Raw genomic sequence first — 27,251 nt, forward strand, 5'->3', positions numbered from 1 at the left:
ATCAATCTGTACTGACAGAGTCCTGTGGATTATAAAATGTCAAAGTTTGAACTGCTGGTCTAAATAATTGGAAATTCGATTTACGCACTTGTAGCACAACGTGTATTTATTTTTACAGATGATTGTAGCATTGTTTCATTTACAGTCCCATTCATTTTTGAGTGTGGCCAGTTAGTACGGTTATAAAAACAAAGATTTAAGCCTTCTGTGTTAATTTCTTTACTTATTTGAATGATGTTTTGTGTTGTCTTGTGTTGTTACTTTTGTAATTGTTAAATACAAGCGTTTAAACGCTTTCTGACTGGCAATGTATCTGTCAGTGCTGTGCTGATGATGGTCCTCCATTCAAATAATATCTGGACATCAGTGGTCCTGTGGTGGTTTCTGTCCACTAGTGGAAAGGGATAAATTGAGCCTTGTGAGAGATGGGCTCCAACTTACAAAATGACCTCTACAATATTTGAGAAAATGAGCAATAACTGCAGGTATAAGGTAGGAATACCTAAAGTGGATATCTGTAATATGCGGCTGAGGACAAAAGCTCTTTAAGTCAGGAAGGAATCCGAAGAATCAGATCTTACTTCAAGATTTCAACTCTGGTTTGGTTAAAAACCAATTCCCAATGGACAGAAATCCGCAGATCGGTGAGGATTATTGGGAACGATACCTGGACATAGTGGGTTGCAGGCCAGTTTCTGAATGGCTTGGCCTTCACATATGGCTCCCCCATTGAGGGGCGCTGGGTTGGTGCAGCTCCGAGTTCTCTTCTGGAAGCCTTTCCCACAGCGGCTGTTACACACCGACCACTCGGTCCATGTCGACCAGCCTCCGTTCACTACCACAGCAAAATAAGAACTAAAAGTTTATTTGGATAAATTTGAAAATACTTGGCAGAATCAAAAGAGCTCGCATTTGATATTCATTATGCATTTTTTCCTTTGGTGAGAACAGAGAGAGAGAGAGAGAGAAAACAGAATGTTTTCTGTTGCAGTGGCTATTTATGTACGATTGCTATGGCTCTGGAGACAATGGCAAAATCCATCTCACTCATCACAGCTCAAGAGTTTGTGGCTGAGAAACCCATTGCGGCTTTGGACTTTTAATGACTCTGCTTTTTCTTCACGATGTGAGAAGTAATGTGCTTTTGGGTCAACTGGAATGAGAGACTTGAAGAAGCCAAAGCAGCGAGTTTTATTTGTTAAATCCTGGGTTTCTCTCTTTTTGTCCTTCCTTCAGAAGTTTCTTCTTGTTGCTGTGCTAGAACTTCTGTGAGTCTGATCTTCCCTCCTGCTGTTCCTGGTTTAATCATAAGATGAGTCTTTCCACTCCTTATCTTGCCCGGATTGAGCTCTGGTCTCTCCTGAATGCCAAGACACGCCTTACGACATGGGCACTGCAGGAAGACAGATTGTGGTGCATTCTTTCGAGGATGAGCCGACTTCAAAGCCCCTCCATGTTGCCCTTGCGGTCTGCATTTTGGGCTACAAAGAAAGGCCTGAATATTCTGGCCTCACGTTCAAAAAAAAAAAAAAATCCAGCCCTTTTTGCAAATGCTACTTTTGGATTTGCCTGAGCCGCACATGATGAAAACCTCCCATGTCTTCGTTTCTCTGAATAACAAAGAAAGTTATAATGGCAATGGAGAGGAAAGGACTTAAAATAATGGAGCAGGGATAATCCCCAAGCTTTCAGTGCCATGCTAGTGATTTAGAGCTCTGTTGTTGCTCTTCCGTTGAAGTCAGAAGTGAGAGACCGAGGTGAAATGTGACCCCGGTGACATCAGCGGCTGCTGAGAGCCACCAACCACCACAGGCAGATCCAGAAGGATGGAGAAATCATTTTTGCAGATAGATTTCTGGATCTTCTTTCAGAGAAACAACAAAGTACGAACAGCAATGCTCACGTTTCCTGATCCTGAGAGAGTTTATGGAGATGTGTCTGTCTTTCAGACAGCGGCTCAGTGGTTGGGTTGCTGATGGGAAGGTTGCGAGTTCAAATCCAAGTATTGCCACTGTTAAACCCTTGATCAAGTACCGTCTGCACAGTTGTATCCTCACTCAACTGCAAGTTGTTTTGGATAAAATCATTAACCAAATGAGCCAAAGTAATCTTTTTGCTCTGGTTTCCATTTGAAACATTTGCAGCTCAGCCTGAATTCCTCACCAGTTTTGCTTCCACCACTTCCAAATTACAAGCCTCCTCCGTTCCCCATATTCTGACACAGGAGGTCATTTATTCTTCAAGCTAGACCCGGGAGCAATTCCAATGAGCCTCCAGCTGAGGAAAAGTAGTTGATTTATTATGGCTAGGGAGAGCGAAAACTACCGGTTGCAGGATTCTGGAATTTGATGTGAAGGAAAACCATCGATGTGAGCAGCAGGTGGGAAGCTCTGACTTACTGAAGATCTATTTTTTTCCACAGAGAGCGAGAATGAGACTCTTTGTGTCTTACAGATACAGCACTGACTTCTTAATGTTTCATCCCATCAGTGGAAAAGCAGCAGGGTCACATTCTGTGGAGAACTTCCCTCATGTTTTCCTCGTCCTTTCAGACTGCGAGGAATTGCCTGAGAACTTCGGCAGGGGGTCGCTCCAGCTTGTCAGCACATCTAACACTTTTTAAGAAGAAAACATCTTCCTGCTCTGGGGAGAGCGGCAAGGCGAGATCAGACTCAAAGACGTGATGAAACGAGACAAAGGTGTTTAGAGGAGAAACAGCCCATTCTCAGGTTCATTATAGTCAAGATTCGATCCTAACCACTCGTCGTGAAATCTTAGTTGATCAAAATGCTGTTTGCGATGATGTCTGTCAAAGTCCAGGTATGTACTTAACGATATCAACAGCTTTCTTTTGAGTGCAAATTAAACTGTTTAAAAAAAAAAAAAAAGGGAAGTCTATTAACATTACCATAGACTATAACAGTGGCTGTGGTGCTCCTCCTCTTGGCCACAATGTTCTTGGCTACGCAGGTGTAGTTAGCGGTATCTGATAGACGAGCCTGTTTGATGATCAGGTTGTGGTCGATAGTGATGTAAAAGTTACGATCGTCCACAGGGTCGATGACCTCTTCGTTTTTCAGCCACTCAACCTGCAGATATAAGACGGTAAAAACGGCTCTCGGTCAGCACCAGGCGCTGCTATCATACAACACAGACACTCATATAGACATTTTCATATGGACGTTTTTACATCGATCCAATTTGCCTCCATAAATCAAAGTGAAGCATTTAAAGGCACATTTACACATAGCCCCGGCTTACATTTCAATAAAGTCCAATAACCGCCTTGGTGTTTATGCCTGCTCAGCCTGAACTTCTATAAAACGTCAATACCCATCATGTCCTCTTTTTATTCGCCCCGAACAGAAGAAATGGTCAGGAGTGAAGGAAAAACAGTGTTATTCTTGAACCTGACAGCCTCCTCGACCTTTTCTTATGAGTTCCTACTTCCCGGTGATGCTGATATTAAACCTGAGATCATATCCGTTGAGAGTGTAATTGTTTGGAGGTTTTATTTGACCATAAATCGAGCAGATTTTTTTTTTTGCTGCTTCTCGGCCCTCCGGAGGCAGCGTTACAGATTGTATCCAGTCAATACAGTGCTAGACTTGGGATGGCTGAAATCTGTGGTCAATTGCTACCATGTGTCTCTGGAGCCTGCTTGATCAGACTGCATGCATACTCAGTTCACCAAGTGAGGAGACGAGACAGTGGACATATCCAAAGTGTTGACCATTGTGGGCTATCACGAGGACTAGATATTACTTCAGAGAGCAGGGGATGGTTAGGGCTGTAAAAGCTTTCAGACAGTGCATCTTCTAGACTTGTTTTTTTTTTTTCTTTTACAAGAGGAAGAAGCTGGACTAGAGGACCCAACAGAGAGATTCAGCCAAGCAAGGTCATACAGTTGTCCAGACAGTTTAATTGACTTTATAAAAAATATATATAAACACCTTAGGATTTTCCAAAGACTTATAGAAAGAAGTAACTTGTCTGTCTGAGTCTGAATCTGTGCTGTGCTACACGACAATAGTCTGTCGTACCCAGGGCTTTGAACCGGTTCAAGGAACGAAAACCGGGAACTTTTTCTATTTCACATGGAACAGAAACGAAACCAGAAACTTTATTATTTTTTATGTTCCGGAACAGAAACGCTTATTCAAAATAATGGTAACCGGTTAATACCGGTTTTTATTTCGTTCCTCAAAGTTTCCGTAGCCTACAAATAAAAAAGTCATTCTTCTCCTGCGCAAGTTTCTATGACCCGCTGGGGTTCACTTCCTGTGTGACGTTCGCTGACTGAATGTAGAGAGCGGGAGGGTGGACTACTATCACGTCTCCACATCTTAAATAAGAGGTAAACATTGCAGTCTATCGTTATTCAAAAACGTCAGTTTCAAGCACGATATCAATATATTTGTCCAGGTTAATGAGAGGCTCGCGAACATTAAATGACATTAACCTCTGTTAGCCTATCAATGCATAGGGCCTGACTAGCCTTTGGTAACACACTAAACGAATTCTCTTTCATTTTTGGCACTTTTTCTGTTTGTGTAGATGGGAAGACATACTGAGAATCCAAATCGCCAACATTTGAAATAATAATTGTTTTGAATTATTTCTTGTCTTATTTAATGAAGGTTGTAATAGAATTAGCCTACATTTGGCTTAAGCTGGATGAGACAGAGACATAATTTTATAGCCATTTGTTAAACAGCTGACAGGGAACGTAATTAACCGTTCCGGGAACGAAATTTTTTTGTTCTAACCGGTTCGGGAACGTCTATTTAATGGTGGAACCCAAAACCGGAAACGTTAAAATTCTGTTTCTGTTCGGAACGAACCAATAGGAAAAAAATTCTGGTTCAAAGCCCTGGTCGTACCTTAACTGCAAGTTTTGTAAAATACAGTCCTGATGATGTAATTCTTTAGTTACGAATCCAGCACTATAGTGAGTGAGTGAGTGAGTGAGTGCGTATAAAGCATCAGGAATATATTGATGTGCAGCGAAAAACAGGAAAAGTAGTATCAGATTGCAGCTTCTCTCATCACTATGGGCATGAAATTCAGCACGTATGTGAGTCAGTTTATGATAATTAGTTAGCTGGTGTGTTGCATTGTGGTATTGTTGTATACTGGTGATGAACAGGGCAGTACGATGGTGTAGTGGTTAGCACTGTCGCCTCACAGCAAGAAGGTTCTGGGTTCGAGCCCAGTGGCCGGCGAGGGCCTTTCTGTGTGGAGTTTGCATGTTGTGTCCGCGTGGGTTTCCTCCGGGTGCTCCGGTTTCCCCCAAAGACATGCAGGTTAGGCTAATCGGTGTCTCTAAATTGACCGTAGGTGTGAATGTGAGTGTGAATGGTTGTTTGTCTCTGTGTCAGCCCTGTGATGATCTGGTGACTTGTCCAGGATGGAGGCTCCAGCTTGCCTGCGACCCTGCACAGGATAAGCGGTTACAGATGATGGATGGATGGTGATGAACATTAGCAAAAAGGAAAAAAAGAAACTGCATTTCAGAAACGGTATGCAGTAGGTGGGGCTTATTTTATTCTCTTGTAATATGCAGTATCTTCTCAACTGTTCCCTATCAGGTTGACTTTAATAATTCAAAGAAGGGGACGCCATGGCCTAATGGTTAGAGAAGCAGCTTTGGGACCAAAAGGTCGCCGGTTCGGTTCCCTGGACCAGCTGGAATGGCTGAAGTGCCCTTGAGCAAGGCGCCTAACCCCCAACTGCTCCCCAGACTGCTCTGGGTATGTTGTACGTCGCTCTGGATAAGTGCGTCCGCTAAATGCCATTAATGTAACCTCACAGCATGAAATAGTTATCTATAAAATAGTTTACGGCAGCCATCTTGAAGGAAGATTACTGACTGATTGTCACATAATGACACTTTAAAATTTTGTATTCATATTAATAGAACATGCAGTAAATCAGGCGACTGAAACTTCCGGCCATGAAATTCGCTCCGCCTCCAGTCCTTCAGATCTCGGTCGAGAACATGAAGTTCTGGTGGACGTCGAAGGTCCGTCATTGTTTTTCGCTGCAACAGCAATTCACCTTGCGGCCATACTTTTTTCTTTTAAGATGATTTTCTTGATTTGTGTGTTTTGCATCCAAATCCAAGCAGAATCATTTTATTCCATGGACTCGTCTGTGAGGTAGATGTTATTCAAAGGAGAAGCTTTCTTTCCTTTTTTTTTTTTTTTAAATCTCCCCTCCCCCAGCTTCTTTTTTCTTTCTCTTCATATTTTTCCCTCTTTCTTATAGTCGTAGCTTTAAGAGTCCATAAAAACTTTATACATTGCTAACAAAACCATTTTTATCTTCCGTGTGGCAGGCAAATAAATAAGACGATACTATTTTTTTTTATATGGATGTATTCTGCGCGTTTCATGAAACTTTTTTATCTACAATTGTTCTTATTGAGGCACTCGATGGCTTTTGAGGCGAGTCTGAAATGATTTCTGCGTGCAGTTTCATTTCCTTAAGATACGATCCAGCTGGACGAGTGATAATGCACGTACCCTTGTTTTGGAAATGGCATTCAGCACAAGCCGACAAACTTGAAAATGTACTGTAAGATTCAAAGCATGATATAAAAGGGAGGCGTGCGTGGCCGGCTGCAGGGACTGTCCAGCTTTCTGCGTTTCCACTACTTCAGGGTGACGGTGCTGTCTGAGAACTAGAGGCTCCTCTCTGTGTGCAACAGCTGAGCAGACAGATTCATTGCTGACCCTGTTTGATTTAGCAGGACACTAAAAATACCATTCTGCCTCGCCAAGTCATTAAAGGGATCAGCTTGTGATAAGAGCAAACTCTAGCATATAATGTGCAATTTTCAATTTTATCGCTTCCCATTATTGTTTATAAATATTTAATAGGTGCGTGTGTGTGTTCTTGTGCAAGCCTGACTGGACGCTTGCTTCTGAGATGATGGTGTAATATCCTGTGACACCCCATACGCTCCTGCGCACTCTCTTAACCCTGGGATTCATAGCATCCCCTGTAGGCTTGTCCATTCCTGAGTACCAGTCTTCCATATTACACTTTGTCACAAGCAGGGACGCTGAGCGTTTAGTCCACTATCATGAAGAAGCGGTCTTAAATACATCTACGACAATAGTTTCACTACAGCTCACGACTTGTATGTAAAGGGTGTCACACGGCACATATTTGCATCGATGCTGCACCGATGTATTTTGTTGCGATATATCTTACACCGGTGTAAATTTTGTGGAGCGTTCACACGTCACAAACCTGCTTACTAGAGAGAAGCGTGTTAGCACCGGTGCAGCCCCACTTGCGTTCACACGGCAGTTTTTGCGACCGTGCTATACGATAGTAATAATGCGGAAATGAAATATGCGCATGCGTGAAAATGTACTTCCTTTTCCCGGTTGTCGTGGCATCACCAAGCGCCGGGAAAACAACGTGGATGAAGACACCAGTGTTGCCAGATACTGCTGACGTTTTCCAGCCCAAAATATGTTCAAATCCGCCAAAATGCACTTAAAACCGCCCAATCTGGCAACACTGGAAGACACGCAGTTCTGCTGTTGTTGATATTCGCCATTTTGGAAGCGCAAAATACCAGGATGCAGATTATGCAATGCCCGTATGTAATCAACTCTCCTCACGCATAGTGAGTCTACCCCCGTAGCGTTCAGACGCCCCATTTTATATCGGTGCTGCCCCGCAAACTGGTTTCTTAAACCACCTCCCGAGCAGGGTTAGATCTGCACCGGTTTAAGCAGCTTTCAGGGGCTACACCGGTATAACTTTGTACCGTGTGAACGCTCTACCGGGGCAGCCCCGGTGCTACACCGGCGTAAAAGTTGCCGTGTGAACACCCCTTACTGCTGTTCGGTGCTTTCGGTTTGATTATGTATCTTCGAAACTGCTGGAATCTCAGTTTGGTGAATCTCCTTGGATTTGACACAGAATGGTGCGAAACCAAAAAAACATCCAGCTCTGTGGGTGGAACCGCCTTGTTCTTGAGAGAGATCAGAGGACAGATAGACTGGCTCAGCTTACAGGAAGACTATGATATCTCAATGAGCCACTCTTTACAACCATGGTGAACTGAAAAGCATCTCAGAACCACAAGGTGGATGAGCTGCAACGACAGCAGCAGCAGGAGTAGCGAGAGACGGGCTCGCCAAAATCAGGCGACGGTTTCCTGATCTTTAACTGTTTTCGGTTTAGACGAACCTGCACCTGGGAAACTGACGTGGTGAAATGTAGATAATATTCACATATTTAATATTGCTACTTTTGGATTTCCAGTCCACAGCTGTAGAAGAGGAATGATTTATAATCCCACTATCCGGAGTCTATTGAGTCTGGCTCCTTTTGTGGATGTTTCAGGAAGTATTTTCTTCACCACTGTGGCCTCTGGCTTGCTCGTTGGGGATGTAAATCTACATCTGGTTTCCTGTAAAGCTGTTTTGTGACGATATCCAATGTTAAAAGTAAAGTTTATTTATATATATATGAGTGATTCCACGCTTATGGGTACTGAAATGGGGACATGAACTTATTTTTAAAAATTCACCTAAAACCATTTCTTTTTTTACCATCAGGTCACAAAACATGTAATCTTTAACGAATGATATGTTAAAAGATAACTTTAATTTTCTGAGATGTAATAAAAACATATTTATATGCCAAAGTCAGAACGTAACAGAAGTGTTGTGGACATATATATTCTCAATTTTAACAATGTAGAATTACTTTTTGAAACATAGGAAGGTGATGTTTTAGCAAATATAATTAATAAACATGTGTAGTAGAATAAACATACACATTCTTTCAATAAGATTAACATGGTATAGAGCTAGATTGTAATTAATTTGTAACAGACGCGAGATGGACAATCGTAACAGAAGTAATGGAACAGACATCATTTTGGAACTCATAGGCTTGACTTTGGCATATAAATATGTTTTTATTACATCTCAGAAAATTAAAGTTATCTTTTAACATATCATTCATTAAAGATTACATGTTTTGTGACCTGATGGTAAAAAAAGAAATGGTTTTAGGTGAATTTTTAAAAATAAGTTCATGTCCCCATTTCAGTACCCATAAGCGTGGAATCACTCATATATATATGAACTGATCATTTTACAGGTCTAGACTGGATCATAACATCGTGACCAAGCTACATCTATTTATGGGCCATAAATCGGACCAAGCTGGCTTTGTAAAGGATGGATGTCTCCAGTCAGTCAGTTGCTCCAGATAATAAGTTCAACTTATCTAGTGCCTTTCTCACATCCAAGGCCGCTTTACAATTCCAAAAAAAAAGTCCACCAAAAGAGGGTCAGGATGTAATTCCAGTGGCGTAGCTGCCCACAGTCCCACCAAATGGCGCATGAAAGTATGTCCCACACCACCTGCGTAGCTGCTGCAACGCCACCGGGCAACACCGTTCAGAACACCGCGCCATGGATCCATAAAGCGAGCACAGAAGCACCGCTGAACAACCGCGATGTTAAAAGAGCAACGAGCTCACTGCAGTCCATAACGAGGAGCACAGGCATCACCCATGGCGGAACAAGGCCTGAAGGGAGCCGACGCCCAAAACTGGGTCCGGAGCTACACCACAACCACAACCGGTGGACAAAACATTCAAATAAAGAACACAAAAAGAAAAACAAAGGGGGTAAAAAATAAACCGCTCCGGTGAGAAGCGGCAGCCAAAATGCGCACAGAGTACTCTCAACCGGAAACCGGTTAGAGCCTGAGGATGCAGACGTGTGCACTCGGATGGCTTTGCAATACATTAAGGCAAACTTAACATTACAGAACTATGATGCAGGCGACATAATGGCGTTGGCGAGAGGAAGTCGGATTGTGAGTGAAATCAATGAGGATTATGTATAAATCCACGGGGCATGAGGCAGCCTGAAGTGATTATATGCATCACTCAGTTTACTAAAACAAACAGGCAAACACGAAACAGTCTGACGGGAAGTGGTTAGGTGTGTGTGTGCGTGTTCGTGATTGTTAGCATGCTGGAGCATGTGTTTATATGTCGTGGCATGACTTTGCGTGTATACAGCTTCAAAACCGTACCGTGATAGAGCTAAATAATTGAAACCGCATGTGTGTAGGGATGCAGGTGCATGTCAGGGTGCATTTCGACGAGGGTATCTCCATGCTGTGTAATGCTCGACTGCTGATTGGAGCACGCATTCCCCGCTGGCTCGCTGATCCTGTTATTTTTGCCACCGCTCCCTGAGGAGTTGTGAGTCCGACACTGAGTCAGGCTTATACCATATTCTCCTGCTTCAAGCAAAATTCCCTCACCTTTCACACAGGCAGCAGCGGTGCCAAGCACAATCTGTCGACGATAACTGAACCCGATGGTTTTAACTGCGAGAGCGCGAGGCCATGGGCACCGGTATGAGGGAATGTTTACCAGCCAGTGAGATGGCATGCCAGGCAGATATTAGGTTACTTACAGTCAGTTTCTCTTCAAAGTTCATTCAGAGGCTCCAGGGCTTGACGCCAGTGTCGAATGAACAAACAACACGCCAGATAACGCGTTTAAAATTTAATGAGACGATGAAACACACAAAAGGAATGGAGGGAGCATCGGACGAGACTGATGCTCTGTCTGGGAATCAAAATTAGGATGTCGTTCAAGTTGTAGTCTATGCGTATTATTTATAACTACCAGACTGAGAGTTGGTGCGGAAAGACTTGCGCTAAGTAGGGGATAAAACACAACCGCGTGTGCTGCTGATAAACAATCAACAATAACAGCACATCCGAAAAGTGTTCTTATTTCTCTTATATGACAGTAATTCACCAGCTGTGTTTTTTATTTATTTATTTTTTATTTATTAAAGAACGACACATTATACTTTTTATCCGTTTTTAGTTACAAAATGTTCCGGAAAACGTCATTTGTCTGCAAAACAAGCTTATCACTTACATTATAGCAGCGATAAACTTACTTCACCATCCTTTTGTTTTTCGCACTCTTAAACCCAATAATGAAAAACAAACTGCTAACTACGTTACTGATAAACTGATTCGTCCTGTCGGACTGACCATCACTCGAGACACTTCACTCACTTAAATGGTGCATCCAAGAAACCTGTTAAAGCTGCTGTTGCAGAAAATCTTTCGACATCCTGTCCCTTCTGACCAATCAAATTTGTCGTAACTGCTGAGAAAAAAGCAGGCGAAAAAATGCTGATATACTGCTAGCTGTAAACAAGGCATGTTCAAGGTTGGTCTATATCCCGTGTTATTCTATCCACATTCACTGGATATGAGCAATCGCACACTCTGATTGGCTACTCTACTACTAGGATATCAGCTCATATACACTACCGTTCAAAAGTTTGGGGTCACTTTGAAATGTCTTTATTTTTGAAAGAAAAGCACTGTTCTTTTCAATGAAGATCACTTTAAACTAATCAGAAATCCACTCTATACATTGCTAATGTGGTAAATGACTATTCTAGCTGCAAATGTCTGGTTTTTGGTGCAATATCTCCATAGGTGTATAGAGGCCCATTTCCAGCAACTCTCACTCCAGTGTTCTAATGGTACAATGTGTTTGCTCATTGCCTCAGAAGGCTAATGGATGATTAGAAAACCCTTGTACAATCATGTTAGCACAGCTGAAAACAGTTGAGCTCTTTAGAGAAGCTATAAAACTGACCTTCCTTTGAGCAGATTGAGTTTCTGGAGCATCGCATTTGTGGGGTCGATTAAATGCTCAAAATGGCCAGAGAAATGTCTTGACTATATTTTCTATTCATTTTACAACTTATGGTGGGAAATAAAAGTGTGACTTTTCATGGAAAACACAAAATTGTCTGGGTGACCCCAAACTTTTGAACGGTAGTGTATACCGTGAGTAGAGAAAAACAAAATGGCGGAGCGTGTCGCTGAACCAACCGAGGACGAAATAAAAACTCTACTTGAAAACAAAACCCCAAAAAATACAAAAAAAAAGCAACAAAATATGGAATGAAAGGTTTTTTTTTTTCCAAGAATTATTATTATTATTATATCATTTTTCACAAATTGCTCCGGTCATTTCGCCGGTTTATTTACATTCTAAGCGGAAATGATTTTGTCGGACATTTTGCATCAAGTTTTTATTTATCGAATTTGCAAAAAATACAAATAAAAATGCTCAAAATCCAGTGAATGTGGATAGAATAAAACAGTTATTCTACTCAATCTTGTCGTACACGGCTTATAGTCAACTCGGTGCTACGTGCCTCATCAGCTATCAGCTCATGTACGACTCGATTTCGTGGAATAACTGTTAATAATAATAATAATAATAATAATAATAGGTTAAATTTATATAGCGCCTTTCTCAAAACCCGAGGTCTCTTTACAATTATAGGCAGAAAAAAATGTTAAATATGTACGCACTGCAAAAACTGCACCGTGTTGTAACAAATTTGCGCATAAACTTTAATCAACAACAACAGCAGCTTTGCCTATTTGATTTGTTCCTGTGTTTGTCATCTATAGTGCGTAAATCCTGAGCTACACATCGAGTTATACAGTTTGAGTGATGCGTTCAAATCTACGTCGCAGCAACGTTATTTGAGAACAGTTTAGTTTCTCGTTATGAAAATATGAACATCTGAACATCGCTGCGATTTGTGTTCAGAGTGATTCGACTACAATAGAGCTTAAGTTCAAGCGGGCAGTGGTTAATCGAGTCCTCTTTTCAAATGTTTAATTAAAGCAAAAGTAGCAAATGTTTGGCATCGCTGAATGGATACAAAGAGGAGGAGAACGTAAACCGTAGCTAAGCACCAAGCCTTCGTCTTCCTCCTCATCGAAAACCGTAGCTAAGCACCAAGCCTTCGTCTTCCTCCTCATCGAAAACTGACAGAATTAATTGTCGTTTTTAAGACCAGTCTCCCTCCCCCTCCCTTCCAGGAAATGACAAAGTGCTGAGTGGATGTGTATCGCTGAATTATTCACAATGTGAGTGTGTGTTTTTGATGGAACTGAAGTAATTCTTAAACACACTGAGGAGCTGCATCATGACAAGTGGAAACTCGGACACGTATAAGTGTCACAAAGCAACACGCCCACGTGCACTCCTGGCCGTGTACAAGGAAAAGTGTCGCTTTGACGTCTTGTTTTGTCATGGCGCCATTCTCTCTCTCTCTATCTATCTCTCCCTCCCACACAGGCGATGTTCAGCATCCATAGCCATAATTGGCACATTTTTTGTCATTAACAAAAAGGAAATTGCTGCATGTCAAAAGGCAGAATATTTACCTGCCACCAAAAAGGCACAAAAAAAAAGAAAAATTATGGGTTAGGAAAAATGTTAGAGCTAGAACAGTGGACAGACTGTGACACAGCAATGCACTTTTTGCTAAAGAGTGTGACGTCTTCATTTAGATAAGTTAGGAGACAGAGGAGAAAGCGGGCATTTGATTATTGCTCGCTCAGGCACTAATATTCATGCAGGAAATTAAAACAAATGGTCATTACACAAATAGAGAGAAACATTAGGAGGCAATTATTCCGTCCTAACTGCATCAAGTGAAGCTGACATCAGTTTAATTTTGAGCACCTGCGAATGCTGGCACACACGTGTGTGTGTGTGTGTTTTGGGTGATTCCATGATTAGGCTGCTGTTTAGCGCTTCAAATTTAAACTTTTCAGTCCTGACTTTTTGAAAACTGTATCTCAGAAAACATGAATTGAAAATGCAAGCCGTAACCAAGACTGAGAGCCGAGACTCGTTCCAAAACCAGAAATAAATGTTTCATAACAAAATCCTGATGAGAAGAATTACTTTTAGGGCTTGATTGATAAATCTTTATCCTGATATTATCGGCTGATACGAGCTAATTGCTGATAAATCGCCATCAGCGTTTATAACGGCCGATAAATAACGAATTAAAGGGGAACTGAAGTCATTTTTAAACTTGCTTTATTTCTTAATTAACGTGTTATTCAATTACGTTTTCGGTTTTAGTAACCTTATATCGTGACTCGTCTTGGCAACTAATTGCAATTAAATATTATACTTATCGGCCTATTCGGTTTTTAGCCGTGTTGAATTTAGTTCGTTTGGTCCACGGCAGGCGTCGCTTATCCGCGCGATCTTCGCGAGACTTGTGCGAGACTTCGAAACGTCAAGTGTCAGCCAGGCGTCAGTGCCGCCATTTTGAAAACTGTTTTCCAAACGAAATATTGCACAAAAATGAGTTTAAATGACAATTACTGCCTACTTTTTTCGAACTTTCCTGATTGCTATCAAAACAAGCAAAACTTCCGGCTTGATTACGTCAGCATTCGAAAGAGGGCACGTGCGTCTTTTGACAACGTTGGCAGATGTTGGTCACTTTGATTTCTGCTGTATGTTTTACTTCCGTCCTACGATGTCTCGCACAGGTCTCGCTGAATCTCATCTACGGCCATCGCTTTGACATACGGACTGATATATTACAGAGCATATTTCAAACACTCATAACTTGCTACAGCAGCGACAAAATAGTGATCAAAAATGCATTCCTATATTTAATAAAATGAGAGAAATAGAATTTTGATAAAAAAAATTTTGCCTTCTGTTCTCCTTTAAAAAGAGTTGGAGAGAGAGAAGATGGATTTTTCAACCATGTTATGAGAATTGTCATTGCGCAGTTTGTCCACCAGAGGGCACACAGCAAATCACAACAATCAGCTGACCCAAGCAGAGTCCTCAAACAGATGCTGTTTTTTTTTTTAATTAAAATTTTTTTTTTTTAGTTTTAACTGAACTGGAATAAACATTTTTTTTTCTAAATAAGTAGGCTATACCTTGAAAACACACGTGTGCATGAAATGTGCATGTTTTCAGATGAATAGTGATGTGTATATGCGTCAAAGTAATTGTGTTGTGTACATAGTTCAAAATGGGTTTTTTTGTAATGTACATTTGACTACGTTTTGGACTGCTTGCAACATTTTAATACATTTCTATTTAAATTAAAACATGTTTGGCTTGATTATCAATTGATGATATTAGTTATCGGAAATCAGACTTTAAAAAAAAAAAAGAAATCATTATCCGTATCGGTACTAAAAATAGTTTACCGGTCAGGCCCTAAATAATTTATTCTAAAACAACACGTTTGTAAATCCATTTCCTGTTAGTATAAGATTATTTGGAGCATCTATGAGCTGTTACTATAGAAACAATAATGTATTAGAATGAGTGCATTAACGTGAAAACAGTGCAAACCCTCTGGCCAATCAGGTTTGAGCATTCAGCTGTGCTGTGCTATAATACTTCATAAACCAGAGAGAGAGAGAGAGAGAGAGAGAGAGTATAACTGATGGATTTGCATGTAATTAACACTCACCGTCACCATGAGTGCTCGCATTACCTTTATTCACTGACATGCCATTACTGAGGTCATGAACATTCCTTACGTTATCTTCTGTATCAAAATACAACCGATTATATACTTTATGCCGTGTACTTTTATATTTTCCATTTGACGTGGTGTGTTTATCTGTGCTATGCATTTACACGTGTGAAGCCTCAGCGTGACTGACTGACTGATCGAAGTGGATGAAGGCGAGCTCGCATTAATATCTAATGAAGTGGGGCGATTGTTTTAAATGGCAGGAGCGTTTCGATAATCTGTACGCTGATCCGAACAGGAAGGCAGGATATGTGAATTCTCAGTAACAAGCCCCCGTTCTGTTCCTCCGAGTCGACTCTCCGTGTCAGTCGCGCCCTCCCTCTGCCACGAAGCAGACCGGAGTAATGTCTCCTCCAGGGTTTGACTTATGCCTGGGAAAACGACATCAAAAACAGCAGCGCTTTCACTAGCCTGTGATTTCGTGTGTAATGGGGTGGTGCGATCGGAGATGCTTTCCAGATGAAAGCGCCCAAAACAAAGAAATGAAATGAAAACATCGCGGCAATCTGCTCCCACTTTAATCGCCTCCATATTGCTCAGATTTGTGGGCCAGAGAGCGATGTGCATATGACACGAATGGAAGTGCTCCGCAGTCATCTCGCCCGCTCGGCTTCCTTTCTGAATAATTCACACTCGTGATGCGGACGAGGCTTATCGGTTCGAGCCGGGCGAAATTCACAACAACCCCGTTTGCTTCGGGGGGGGGAAGGTGCGCTGAACTAGGACAAAGCGGACTGCGACAAATCCTAACTACCAGAGTAAATATTTCATGGGATATACGGTTCCTGTTTAGCTCTCACATAAATGCGTTCATGGCTTTTTTTTTGAGGGAAGCTTGAGAAAATTTGTGCTCGCTCAGAGATGCAAAACCCACAGTTATTTGGTAAACGCCAGGACACAGGGAGAGTGGGTGGAAAAAAACTCTCTCTCTCTCTCTCTCTCTCACACACAGTGTGAGAGCGCGAGTGGGAGAGAGAGGTGATTAATAAGTGTTGTTCGAGCCAGGCATGAGAGGCACACTCTCTAGACTGCGAGAGAGAGAGAGGGAGCTAAACCACCAGGCCTCTCCGGATAGGCCGTGCACAGATGTCCTAATTAACACTGAAGGTCGAACAGACTGCTGAGGTGTGCCGAGAAAGCCCCGCCTTACCCTCACTCGTTTTTACACCGTTTTATTTTTATTCAACTCTTCTTAGGTGAGCAGTGATGCCTGTTACTACTACGGCGTGCCAAAGCGCCATCAATGTATCTGTCCACTCCACTAAACACGAGTTCATCAGAGCGTTTCAAAGCACTGATTCGTCTCCGAGACGGAGTTGGGCAAAGCTGGTAAACATGCAATTAGCTGCGAAAACCTTTTCACCTTTCAGATCTGGAGCTGAAGAAAAAAACCCCAAAACGAAACAGAAAACAAGATGTCAGGAGAAGAAACCAGATCATTATGAAGTTAGTAACTTGTTTCATAGACGTTCCACAACATTACACGCTGGATATCTGGAGGCCAAACTTTTACTGGATGACTCAGCAAAAAGAAAAAAAAAATGTTTTATATATATATATATATATATATATATATGAGTGATTCCACGCTTATGGGTACTGAAATGGGGACATGAACTTATTTTTAAAAATTCACCTAAAACCATTTCTTTTTTTTTTTACCATCAGGTCACAAAACATGTAATCTTTAATGAATGATATGTTAAAAGATAACTTTAATTTTCTGAGATGTAATAAAAACATATTTATACGCCCAAGTCAGAATGTAACAGAAGTGTTGTGGACATATATATTCTCAATTTTAACAATGTAGAATTACTTTTTGAAACATAGGAAGGTGATGTTTTAGCAAATATAATTAATAAACATGTGTAGTAGAATAAACATACACATTCTTTCAATAAGATGAACATGGTATATAGCTAGATTGTAATTAATTAGTAACAGACGCGAGATGGACAATCGTAACAGAAGTAATGGAACAGACATCATTTTGGAACTCATAGGCTTGACTTTGGCATATAAATATGTTTTTATTACATCTCAGAAAATTAAAGTTATCTTTTAACATATCATTCGTTAAAGATTACATGTTTTGTGACCTGATGGTAAAAAAAGAAATGGTTTTAGGTGAATAAGTTCATGTCCCCATTTCAGTACCCATAAGCGTGGAATCACTCGTGTATATATATTTTTCTTTTTTCATATTGGTATCCATAACACTAAGGGACAGCTAAAAAAAAAAAAAAATCTCAGAAACACCAATCTGGGCATCACAGACACTTTACTGTATATATAACAATAAACGGTTAAAAATGCGGCATGGTGGTGTAGTGGTTGGCGCTGTCGCCTCACAGCAAGAAGGTCCGGGTTCGAACCCAGTGCCCGGCGAGGGCCTTTCTGTGCGGAGTTTGCATATTCTCCCCGTGTCTGCGTGCGTTTCCTCCGGGTGCTCCGGTTTCCCACACAGTCCAAAGACATGCAGTTAGGTTAACATGAGGCGGCCTTGGGCTGAGGTGCCCTTGAGCAAGGTACTTAACCCCTGACTGCTCCCCGGGTGCTCTGGTGTGGCTGCCCACTGCTCTGGGTGTGTGCGTGTGTGTTCACTGCTTCAGATGGGTGAAATGCAGAGGATGAATTTCACTGTGCTTGAAGTGTGCATGTGACGAATAAAGGTTTCTTCTTCTAAAAGTGTACAACGTGTTGTTCGTTAATAAAACACTGCTGCTGTTTACAAATTACAGCAATAAAACACTCCGGGTGTGAAGTGCTGGGGTAAACTCGGTTTTGTGTCAGGGAGTATTACATCATCTGAAACATTCCTTAAAGGAACAGTCCACCGTACTTCCATAATGAAATATGCTCTTATCTGAATTGAGACGAGCTGCTCCGTACCTGTCCGAGCTTTGCGCGACCTCCCAGTCAGTCAGACGCGCTGTCACTCCTGTTAGCAATGTAGCTAGGCTCAGCATGGCCAATGGTATTTTTTGGGGCTGTAGTTAGATGCGACCAAACTCTTCCGCGTTTTTCCTGTTTACATAGGTTTATATGACCAGTGATATGAAACAAGTTCAGTTACACAAATTGAAACGTGGCGATTTTCTATGCTATGGAAAGTCCGCACTATAATGACAGGCGTACTAACACCTTCTGCGCGCTTCGGCAGCGCATTGATACGGAGCTCAGATATCAATACGCTGTCGAAGCGCGCAGAAGGTGTTAGTACGGCTGTCATTATAGTGCGGACTTTCCATAGCATAGAAAATCGCTACGTTTCAATTTGTGTAACTGAACTTGTTTCATATCACTGGTCATATAAACCTATGTAAACAGGAAAAACGCGGAAGAGTTTGGTCGCATCTAACTACAGCCCCAAAAAATACCATTGGCCATACTGAGCCTAGCTACATTGCTAACAGGAGTGACAGCGCGTCTGACTGCGTCTGACTGACTGGGAGGTCACACAAAGCTCGGACAGGTACGGAGCAGCTCGTCTCAATTCAGATAAGAGCATATTTCATTATGGAAGTACGGTGGACTGTTCCTTTAATTATTCCTTTGTCATTATTATTATTAGCGAAAATCTTATTTTTGCTAGCTAGAGAGCTGCCTTTAAGCAGAAACCACAAAACAAGACGTGAGAAGAAGAGCCTCGACTGTTGTACCATAAGCGTAGCTTGTGTTGTAGATGTTTCGCGGACTAAACATGGATAAAACAGATGTCTCCACTTACACAGATGGTTTGCGCCAGCTACTCAATCCCAGGACCCCCCCCCAAAAAAGTTGCCTTTCAATGTTCAAGCAACTTATATTGTCTCCGCTGCCCATAATTTGCTGCAAATCCAATTATTCCATTTCTTCGATACAGGTTTAGCGTGACTGGAAGCGACGCCATATTTATTGATCGATTCTCACGCTCTGATTGGCTGAGCCGGATCATGTGACCACGCCGTAGCGTATGTAGTTATGTTACAGAGCCAGGCAGTGTACTACAGAGGGTCACTGAGAAAGCCAAGCACGCACACATCAGTAGGGAAATTTCACAGTATTTTACAGGGAAATGTTCAGTAATTTTAGCTGAGAATGCACCAGAAGGCGGCGGCACGGTGGTGTAGTGGTTAGCGCCGTCGCCTCACAGCAAGAAGGTCCGGGTTCAAGCCCCGTAGCCGGCGAGGGCCTTTCTGTGCGGAGTTTGCATGTTCTCCCCGTGTCCGCGTGGGTTTCCTCCGGGTGCTCCGGTTTCCCCCACAGTCCAAAGACATGCAGGTTAGGTTAACTGGTGACTCTAAATTGACCGTAGGTGTGAATGTGAGTGTGAATGGTTGTCTGTGTCTATGTGTCAGCCCTGTGATGACCTGGCGACTTGTCCAGGGTGTACCCCGCCTTTCGCCCGTAGTCAGCTGGGATAGGCTCCAGCTTGCCCGTGACCCTGTAGAACAGGATAAAGCGGCTACAGATAATGAGATGAGATGAGATGAGATGAGATGCACCAGAAGGCATGTCAATTTAAAAATTTTCTGGGGAACATGCCCCCAGATCCTCCTAGCATTAGCACACCTTTGCCACCGCAAATCCCAGAGCCGCTTCCTACCTTTTTTTTTTTTTTTTAAAGCAGGCTACTTCAGATTTTCTGGAGAAGCCTGTTAAAAGTATGATGTGTAGTTCTTTAATCCGTTAAACACTGTTAACGTATCAATCGTTATTATTCATCACATTTTTTGCTAGCTAATTTGAGCTGGCTGCTAGCTAGCTAGCATGAAAGGCTGCTACGAACTTGTTCCCACGTATGTTAAACGTTCTACAGAAAACTAAACGAGACACAGAACTGGGGCGTCTTTCCCAGAACTTGCAGCCTGAGCTGCGTTCTCACAGCGCTGCGATCTCTGCTGAATCAACAGTCCTGCTCTCCTAAACTTTCCTTCTTTCTGTTCTTTCTACACGTCTGTTTTTTTCCCCTTTCCAGTCTATTATTCTTATCATTTCCCATTAAACTGCGTCGATGAAGGCGTACAAAATTTGTCAGAAAGTGATACACAAAAGTTTGAGTTTTGATTCAATCAAAGTGGAGTAGCGCAGGCCTGGCATATCTGTTACGAGCAAAAATATGGAAATGTGCAGCAAATCAATGTGCATAAATATTAATACCACGGAATGTTCCAGAGCGCACGGTATTATTTGTGCGATGGATATCTATGCCGTGACACAGAATGAGTTAGCGGTGACCTTGCCAAGCTGAGAGAAACTGATCAAACTGCTGCGGTTTTACACAGAGGAAAGACAGAAAGACCGAGGTGGGTTTAAAGAAGGCTTTTAATGATAATTTCCCCAAACCGCAGCGTTTACAGGAACCCTGTACTCTGCTTCCTCGCTTGTCCATATTTGCCTTATTCATGAATTACATCTGTATCTCCTTAACACACCTTTGCCTTCTGTTTTTTTTTTTTTTTAACCTCACACAAAGGATCCATTTTAAAGAGATTTAAAATCGTGTTTTGATTAACAGTTCACTATAGAGCTTAGAAGACGACAAAAGTATTCGAATAAGAGTTGCGTCATATCAGTGAGCCTCGTTAATGTTAATGAGAGCGGTCAGAGATGAAAAGCCAAGCTGGTCTGAGCTGACAGGAAGTCTACGCTCGTTCATGGTAAATATTCAAAAAACCATTCAGTGATCCTGTGCTCACTGTCGCCTCAGATTAAACTGTTAAAGGTCCCGTGGCATGAAATTTTCACTTTCTGAGGTTTTTTAACGTTAAAATGAGTTCCTCTGACCTTCTTAAGTCACCCCAGTGGCTAGAAATTTCATAATGTGTAAACCAAACTATGCCCAACATTTGAGAATGGCGCGTCAAAACGGCACGTTGATAAACTCTTCCCTTGCCTACGTCAGCAAGGGAGATGATCCCCACGCCCCCCTCTGGATTCCCACCCACTGTATGGATTGCCCGCCCAACTCAAAAGTTGCCACCAAACATGGAAGTTGCGCTGTACATGGATGTGACAACACAGAAAAGAGTCTGTTTTTACTGCCGACGGGAGAGCGCCTGAAGACGCAGTGGCTTAATTTTATTCACTCCAATAATACGCCGTCGAGTCTACCTAAGACGGTGTATGTTTGTCGGAAGCATTTTCCTGATGAATGTTTCCACAACTTGGGACAGTACAGGGCAGGTTTTGCACATCAACCGTCACTGAAGCCTGGGTCCGTACCAAGCATCCCTGCCACATCAGCAACAAACACCGAACAAGTAAGTGTATAACTGTTAAGTCGTTTTGCCGTGTTTTAAAATCGGTGCGTTAGCCTTGCAATGGCTACATTAGCTGTGCAGCTAACCGCTTCCTGCAGTTAGCCAGGTAATCTGCGCTACAAAACCAAAAAGCATGCAGCATGCTCTGTTATAATAGCCAATCAAAACAGTTTTTACAAAGACACCCACATTCTTTTTTTTTAAGTCACTCGTTCATTTTATTTGTTTGTTTGTTCAGTAAAAACCCAAACATTTGTTGAATTTATTTTATTTCCTCACGTCGCACCTTAATGACGTCAGCGCGCGGTATTTTTCCCTTCGCGGTTTGTTCCTTCTCTCTCGCCATAGTAAGACACCCACATCCGCTTGTTCTGACCCACTGGAGGTAGCGTCACAGTGCTGTTAGCCAATCAGAGGTAACACGTTTGCATGTCATGAATATTAATGATAAGACCCGCCCCCACCCTCTACCCTTCCCCACCCCCTGCTTCTCATTAGCAAAACGACGCACTGGGAAAAGTGCTGAAATGGGGCTTTCTCCCAGGAGGCTATATCTACGTGCCGAGGGTTCATTTCGAGAAAGGCTGCGGATATAACATCCAGAAACCTCCACGAGCCCGTTTAAAGCATCAACAAACCACCATGCCATGGGACCTTTAATAACTGACAGGACTGGAATCCGATGTGGTCTTCTGCTCTTGTAGGCCATCCATTTCAATGTTCGATGTTCATGAGATGCTTTTCTGCTCACCACGGTTGTAAAGAGTGGCTATTTGAGTCAGCATGGTTCAAACCAGTCTAGCCATTCTCATCTGACCTCCTCTCATTTAACCCCTGCAGAACCACCACTCGCTGAATGTTTGTTTTTCGCACTATTCTACGAGAATCCTAGAGTCTGTTTGTGCGCAGAGATCAGCGGTTTCTAAAAGACTCAAACCACCCTGTCTGGCACCAACAACCACGTCACCGAGACCACATCGTTTCCCCATTCCGATCTTCCAATGTAAACTGACATGGTAAACTCAAATAGAACAAACACCAGCTTCCTTATACTCCCCAATAATAGCACCTGGGTCGTCTGTTTGCTGAGCTGTATGCCGGTGTGATGCCCTCAGGTCCCACATAGTGAACTCGCACTTCCTGCTCACACTCTTTACACCTCTAAAGTGCACCCCTTTGCACTTTACACCTTCCTCCCTTACTTAAGTCTAACCCGGGCCAAGGACAACTCCCACTCACAGTGCAGTACACACAACACAGGATCGAAAAGCTTGGTGAACTGCAGCGAGCGAGCGTGGGGAATTCTCTGTCACAACGCGAGTCATTTACAAATGATGAACCCTCAACTGATTCAGCAGTGTGCAAGCTTCATGGAGGCAGGGGGAGTGGAGGGTGGGTAGCTGCAGCCTCATTAATATTGCAAATCTTTTTACAGTGAACGCACTAATTCAGCAAAAAAAAAAAAAAAAGAAAAAAGAATTCCCTGCGGACCTGCACCGCAGCGAACCTCAACCAAACAAAATTGCAGATAACAAGATAAACGAGAGCTAAAGAGTTCTAATTGAACAACGGTATTAAATAACATTAAGCACACCGTTGTCTATTTCATTATAATAAGGATGAAGTGTGTTGGAGCTCAATCCCTCGAGCCCTTCCTGGCTCACTCACTCTGGATGCTAGCTAGCAAAAACTATCTACTGTGTCGTCCTCTATATGCCGGTACTCTCATCACTGGAGCTGCTGCTGCTGCTGATGTATCATCAAACACGGTCCTCATTTACTATCATTCCATTAGAAGTTCTGTAATTACAACCCCGATTCCAAAAAAGTTGGGACAAAGTACAAATTGTAAATAAAAACGGAATGCAATAATTTACAAATCTCAAAAACTGATATTGTATTCACAATAGAACATAGACAACATATCAAATGTCGAAAGTGAGACATTTTGAAATTTCATGCCAAATATTGGCTCATTTGAAATTTCATCACAGCAACACATCTCAAAAAAGTTGGGACGGGCAATAAGAGGCTGGAAAAGTTAAAGGTACAAAAAAGGAACAGCTGGAGGACCAAACTGCAACTCATTAGGTCAATTGGCAATAGGTCATTAACATGACTGGGTATAAAAAGAGCATCTTGGAGTGGCAGCGGCTCTCAGAAGTAAAGATGGGAAGAGGATCACCAATCCCCCTAATTCTGCGCCGACAAATAGTGGAGCAATATCAGAAAGGAGTTCGACAGTGTAAAATTGCAAAGAGTTTGAACATATCATCATCTACAGTGCATAATATCATCAAAAGATTCAGAGAATCTGGAAGAATCTCTGTGCGTAAGGGTCAAGGCCGGAAAACCATACTGGGTGCCCGTGATCTTCGGGCCCTTAGACGGCACTGCATCGCATACAGGCATGCTTCTGTATTGGAAATCACAAAATGGGCTCAGGAATATTTCCAGAGAACATTATCTGTGAACACAATTCACCGTGCCATCCGCCGTTGCCAGCTAAAACTCTATAGTTCAAAGAAGAAGCCGTATCTAAACATGATCCAGAAGCGCAGACGTCTTCTCTGGGCCAAGGCTCGTTTAAAATGGACTGTGGCAAAGTGGAAAACTGTTCTGTGGTCAGACGAATCAAAATTTGAAGTTCTTTATGGAAATCAGGGACGCCGTGTCATTCGGACTAAAGAGGAGAAGGACGACCCAAGTTGTTATCGGCACTCAGTTCAGAAGCCTGCATCTCTGATGGTATGGGGTTGCATTAGTGCGTGTGGCATGGGCAGCTTACACATCTGGAAAGACACCATCAATGCTGAAAGGTATATCCAGGTTCTAGAGCAACATATGCTCCCATCCAGACGACGTCTCTTTCAGGGAAGACCTTGCATTTTCCAACATGACAATGCCAAACCACATACTGCATCAATTACAGCATCATGGCTGCGTAGAAGAAGGGTCCGGGTACTGAACTGGCCAGCCTGCAGTCCAGATCTTTCACCCATAGAAAACATTTGGCGTATCATAAAACGGAAGATACGACAAAAAAGACCTAAGACAGTTGAGCAACTAGAATCCTACATTAGACAAGAATGGGTTAACATTCCTATCCCTAAACTTGAGCAACTTGTCTCCTCAGTCCCCAGACGTTTACAGACTGTTGTAAAGAGAAAAGGGGATGTCTCACAGTGGTAAACATGGCCTTGTCCCAACTTTTTTGAGATGTGTTGTTGTCATGAAATTTAAAATCACCTAATTTTTCTCTTTAAATGATACATTTTCTCAGTTTAAACATTTGATATGTCATCTATGTTCTATTCTGAATAAAATATGGAATTTTGAAACTTCCACATCATTGCATTCCGTTTTTATTTACAATTTGTACTTTGTCCCAACTTTTTTGGAATCGGGGTTGTAAAACAGACAGTCTTATTCAGGACTCAGTGCCCACTCAAGCTAGCTAACCTTAGGGTAAGTTTTACATCGTATGAAATAGTAGATAGGTTTCCTAGTAAGCTAGCTAAAGTTAGGGTAAATTATATTGCGTACAGGTTACCTAGCTAACTTTTAGATCAACTATTATATTGCGTACAGGTTCCATAGCAAGCTAGGAAACCTTAAGTTAAACATTTATACTGAGAAGTTCCACAGCTAGCTAGCTAACTAACCTTAGACTGGCTATTATTTCAGTAAAACCTTAGCAAGTGTTAAATTTCCTGCTAAAATTCAATACCCAATAATAAACAAAGTTATAAATGTTAAATTAAATTATGTCGTGGTCAGTTCATCGTATTCAGTGCAGAGAGAAAATCTGGATTTCTGAGCGCACGCAGATGCTTCGAAGTTGGCGAATAGTACCGCACTCCTGCAGCGACCAGCGAGGCACTGGGACGTTCCTCCAGCCGTCTCCTAGGCTGTGTAAAATGGGTCAGTGTTTCTCGGAGGCAGCGTAGGCCTCTACCCCAGGGTGAGCCAATAACTTTCTCCCCACCAGTGCGCGGCAGGACCCCAGGCTGCCCAGCAACTGCCTGAATGAAAAACTCCGCTGCCATGGCGACGGGCTCACCAAGCGCGTCGGCATGCCATCACCTTTGAACCCTGTCTTTATCTAAGCACTCTGACAAGTGTTTCTAGGATCCATGAGAAAAGAAGAGAGAAACAGAAATACAGCCTCCTTTCAGAGCGCAGACTTAAGACCATTTTATGGCCTTGCCAAGACGGTGCTCTTGCAAAAGGGGGTCATGAAAGGAGGGGAAAGAAAGGCGAAAAAAGAAGCTTTTGCTTGCTTGTGATCGAGCTCTTTCGCGGCACATAAAAGCATAAAAGAGTTCATGGGAGGAAATAAACAGTGAGGCTTTTCAAAGGGTTGCCTCATCTTCATATCCTTGACCCCCTCCAGCTGAAATTCATTTCTTAAAATCATCTGATGAATGCTTGTGAAAGCAAAACTATAAATTGGGAGCAAAAAACAACTAAATAATAATATGAATAATAACAAAACTTTCATTTCATTAAACCCATCAAAATGCAAAGGGAATGGAAACGTATGTGAAGCAAACTCCAGAGACGCAGTGAATCTGAATGAATGGCTCTAATATATTCACAGCACATGATTCATACGAATGACCCAACTGCTGTGCTATTTTGCAGTGGAAAAAAAAAAAGCCATAGTCACAGTGTCATGCACATTCTTAATGGGCAGGAGAAGGTGCCAAGATAAATGTCTGCAGCTTGTTTTCCTTGTATGGCTTTGGAAGTGCTGGCACTATCAGATGAAGACAGTTTCACCAGCTTGAGCCGGCAAAGGGCAGGCTGAAATACATCTCTTTGCCTAGGGATTCGTCTGTCAAGACCGAAGTGCAGACAGACAAAGCACTTCCTGGAAGGGAGTTTATAAGTTTCCGAGTGAATGGAGTCTGCGAGTCCAATTGGCCTGGATGTTTATGTGCCTCCTGAGTGATGGGGAAATGAATTATCTGATTGTTCGTACGTTTCGGTTACAAAACGGCGCGTTCCCTAAGCCTCATTTTCGAGGCAAACAACATGGTGAGTGAGCATTTGCATAGCAAGCGGTGGTATGCTACATTTACAGGTGACATTCTCAAGCCCAAACAATGGCTGGCTGGCTTCAGAAATCCATTAGCATAATGCATCGCTCTACAGGTTTTTCGATTGCGTTTGACTGATTTTACCTCTGTCATTACATAATCCTAATCGCTTGTGCGTGGACAGTACAATCCCGTGTCGTAACAGAGAAAGCAGGACACGTCCCTGCAATCATAGTCCACTTTCACAAATTGACTGAACTGATAAAATCTTGATAAACCTCTTTTTTGTGTAACACACCACACAAGAAACATCCAGAAAAGAAAGGTATGTGCTCTACTCCGCTGTAGTCTGATTTGATTGGGGATTTGTACACCTGATCCAAACGCCTGATAGTTAAATCACACAAAAGGACGTAATGTATGAGCAACACAAGTAGGATGGACGATTGCATTAGACTATAATCCCTGCTTAATCAGATTGTTTTTCCTTCCCTGCGCACATCAAGAGTTATGCCGTGGATCAAACGCGAGCC

At 42.3% G+C, this 27,251-nt stretch overlaps 1 protein-coding gene across 2 annotated transcripts in view; it reads right to left on the minus strand.

Moving 5' to 3' along the window:
- unc5cb (unc-5 netrin receptor Cb) overlaps window positions 1-27,251 on the minus strand; it is a 273,678-nt gene that overhangs the window by 51,517 nt on the left and 194,910 nt on the right. For both annotated transcript variants that reach the window (XM_060909499.1, XM_060909500.1), the window contains exons 5-6: window positions 2,909-3,089; window positions 668-835 (exon numbers count right to left, since the gene is read on the minus strand). In XM_060909499.1, the coding sequence (XP_060765482.1) occupies window positions 668-835; window positions 2,909-3,089 (349 nt within the window). The remainder of the gene's footprint in view (window positions 1-667; window positions 836-2,908; window positions 3,090-27,251) is intronic.

The sequence above is a fragment of the Neoarius graeffei genome, chromosome 25 (assembly GCF_027579695.1).
Source record: "Neoarius graeffei isolate fNeoGra1 chromosome 25, fNeoGra1.pri, whole genome shotgun sequence".
In the NCBI taxonomy this organism is placed as follows: Eukaryota; Metazoa; Chordata; class Actinopteri; order Siluriformes; family Ariidae; genus Neoarius; species Neoarius graeffei.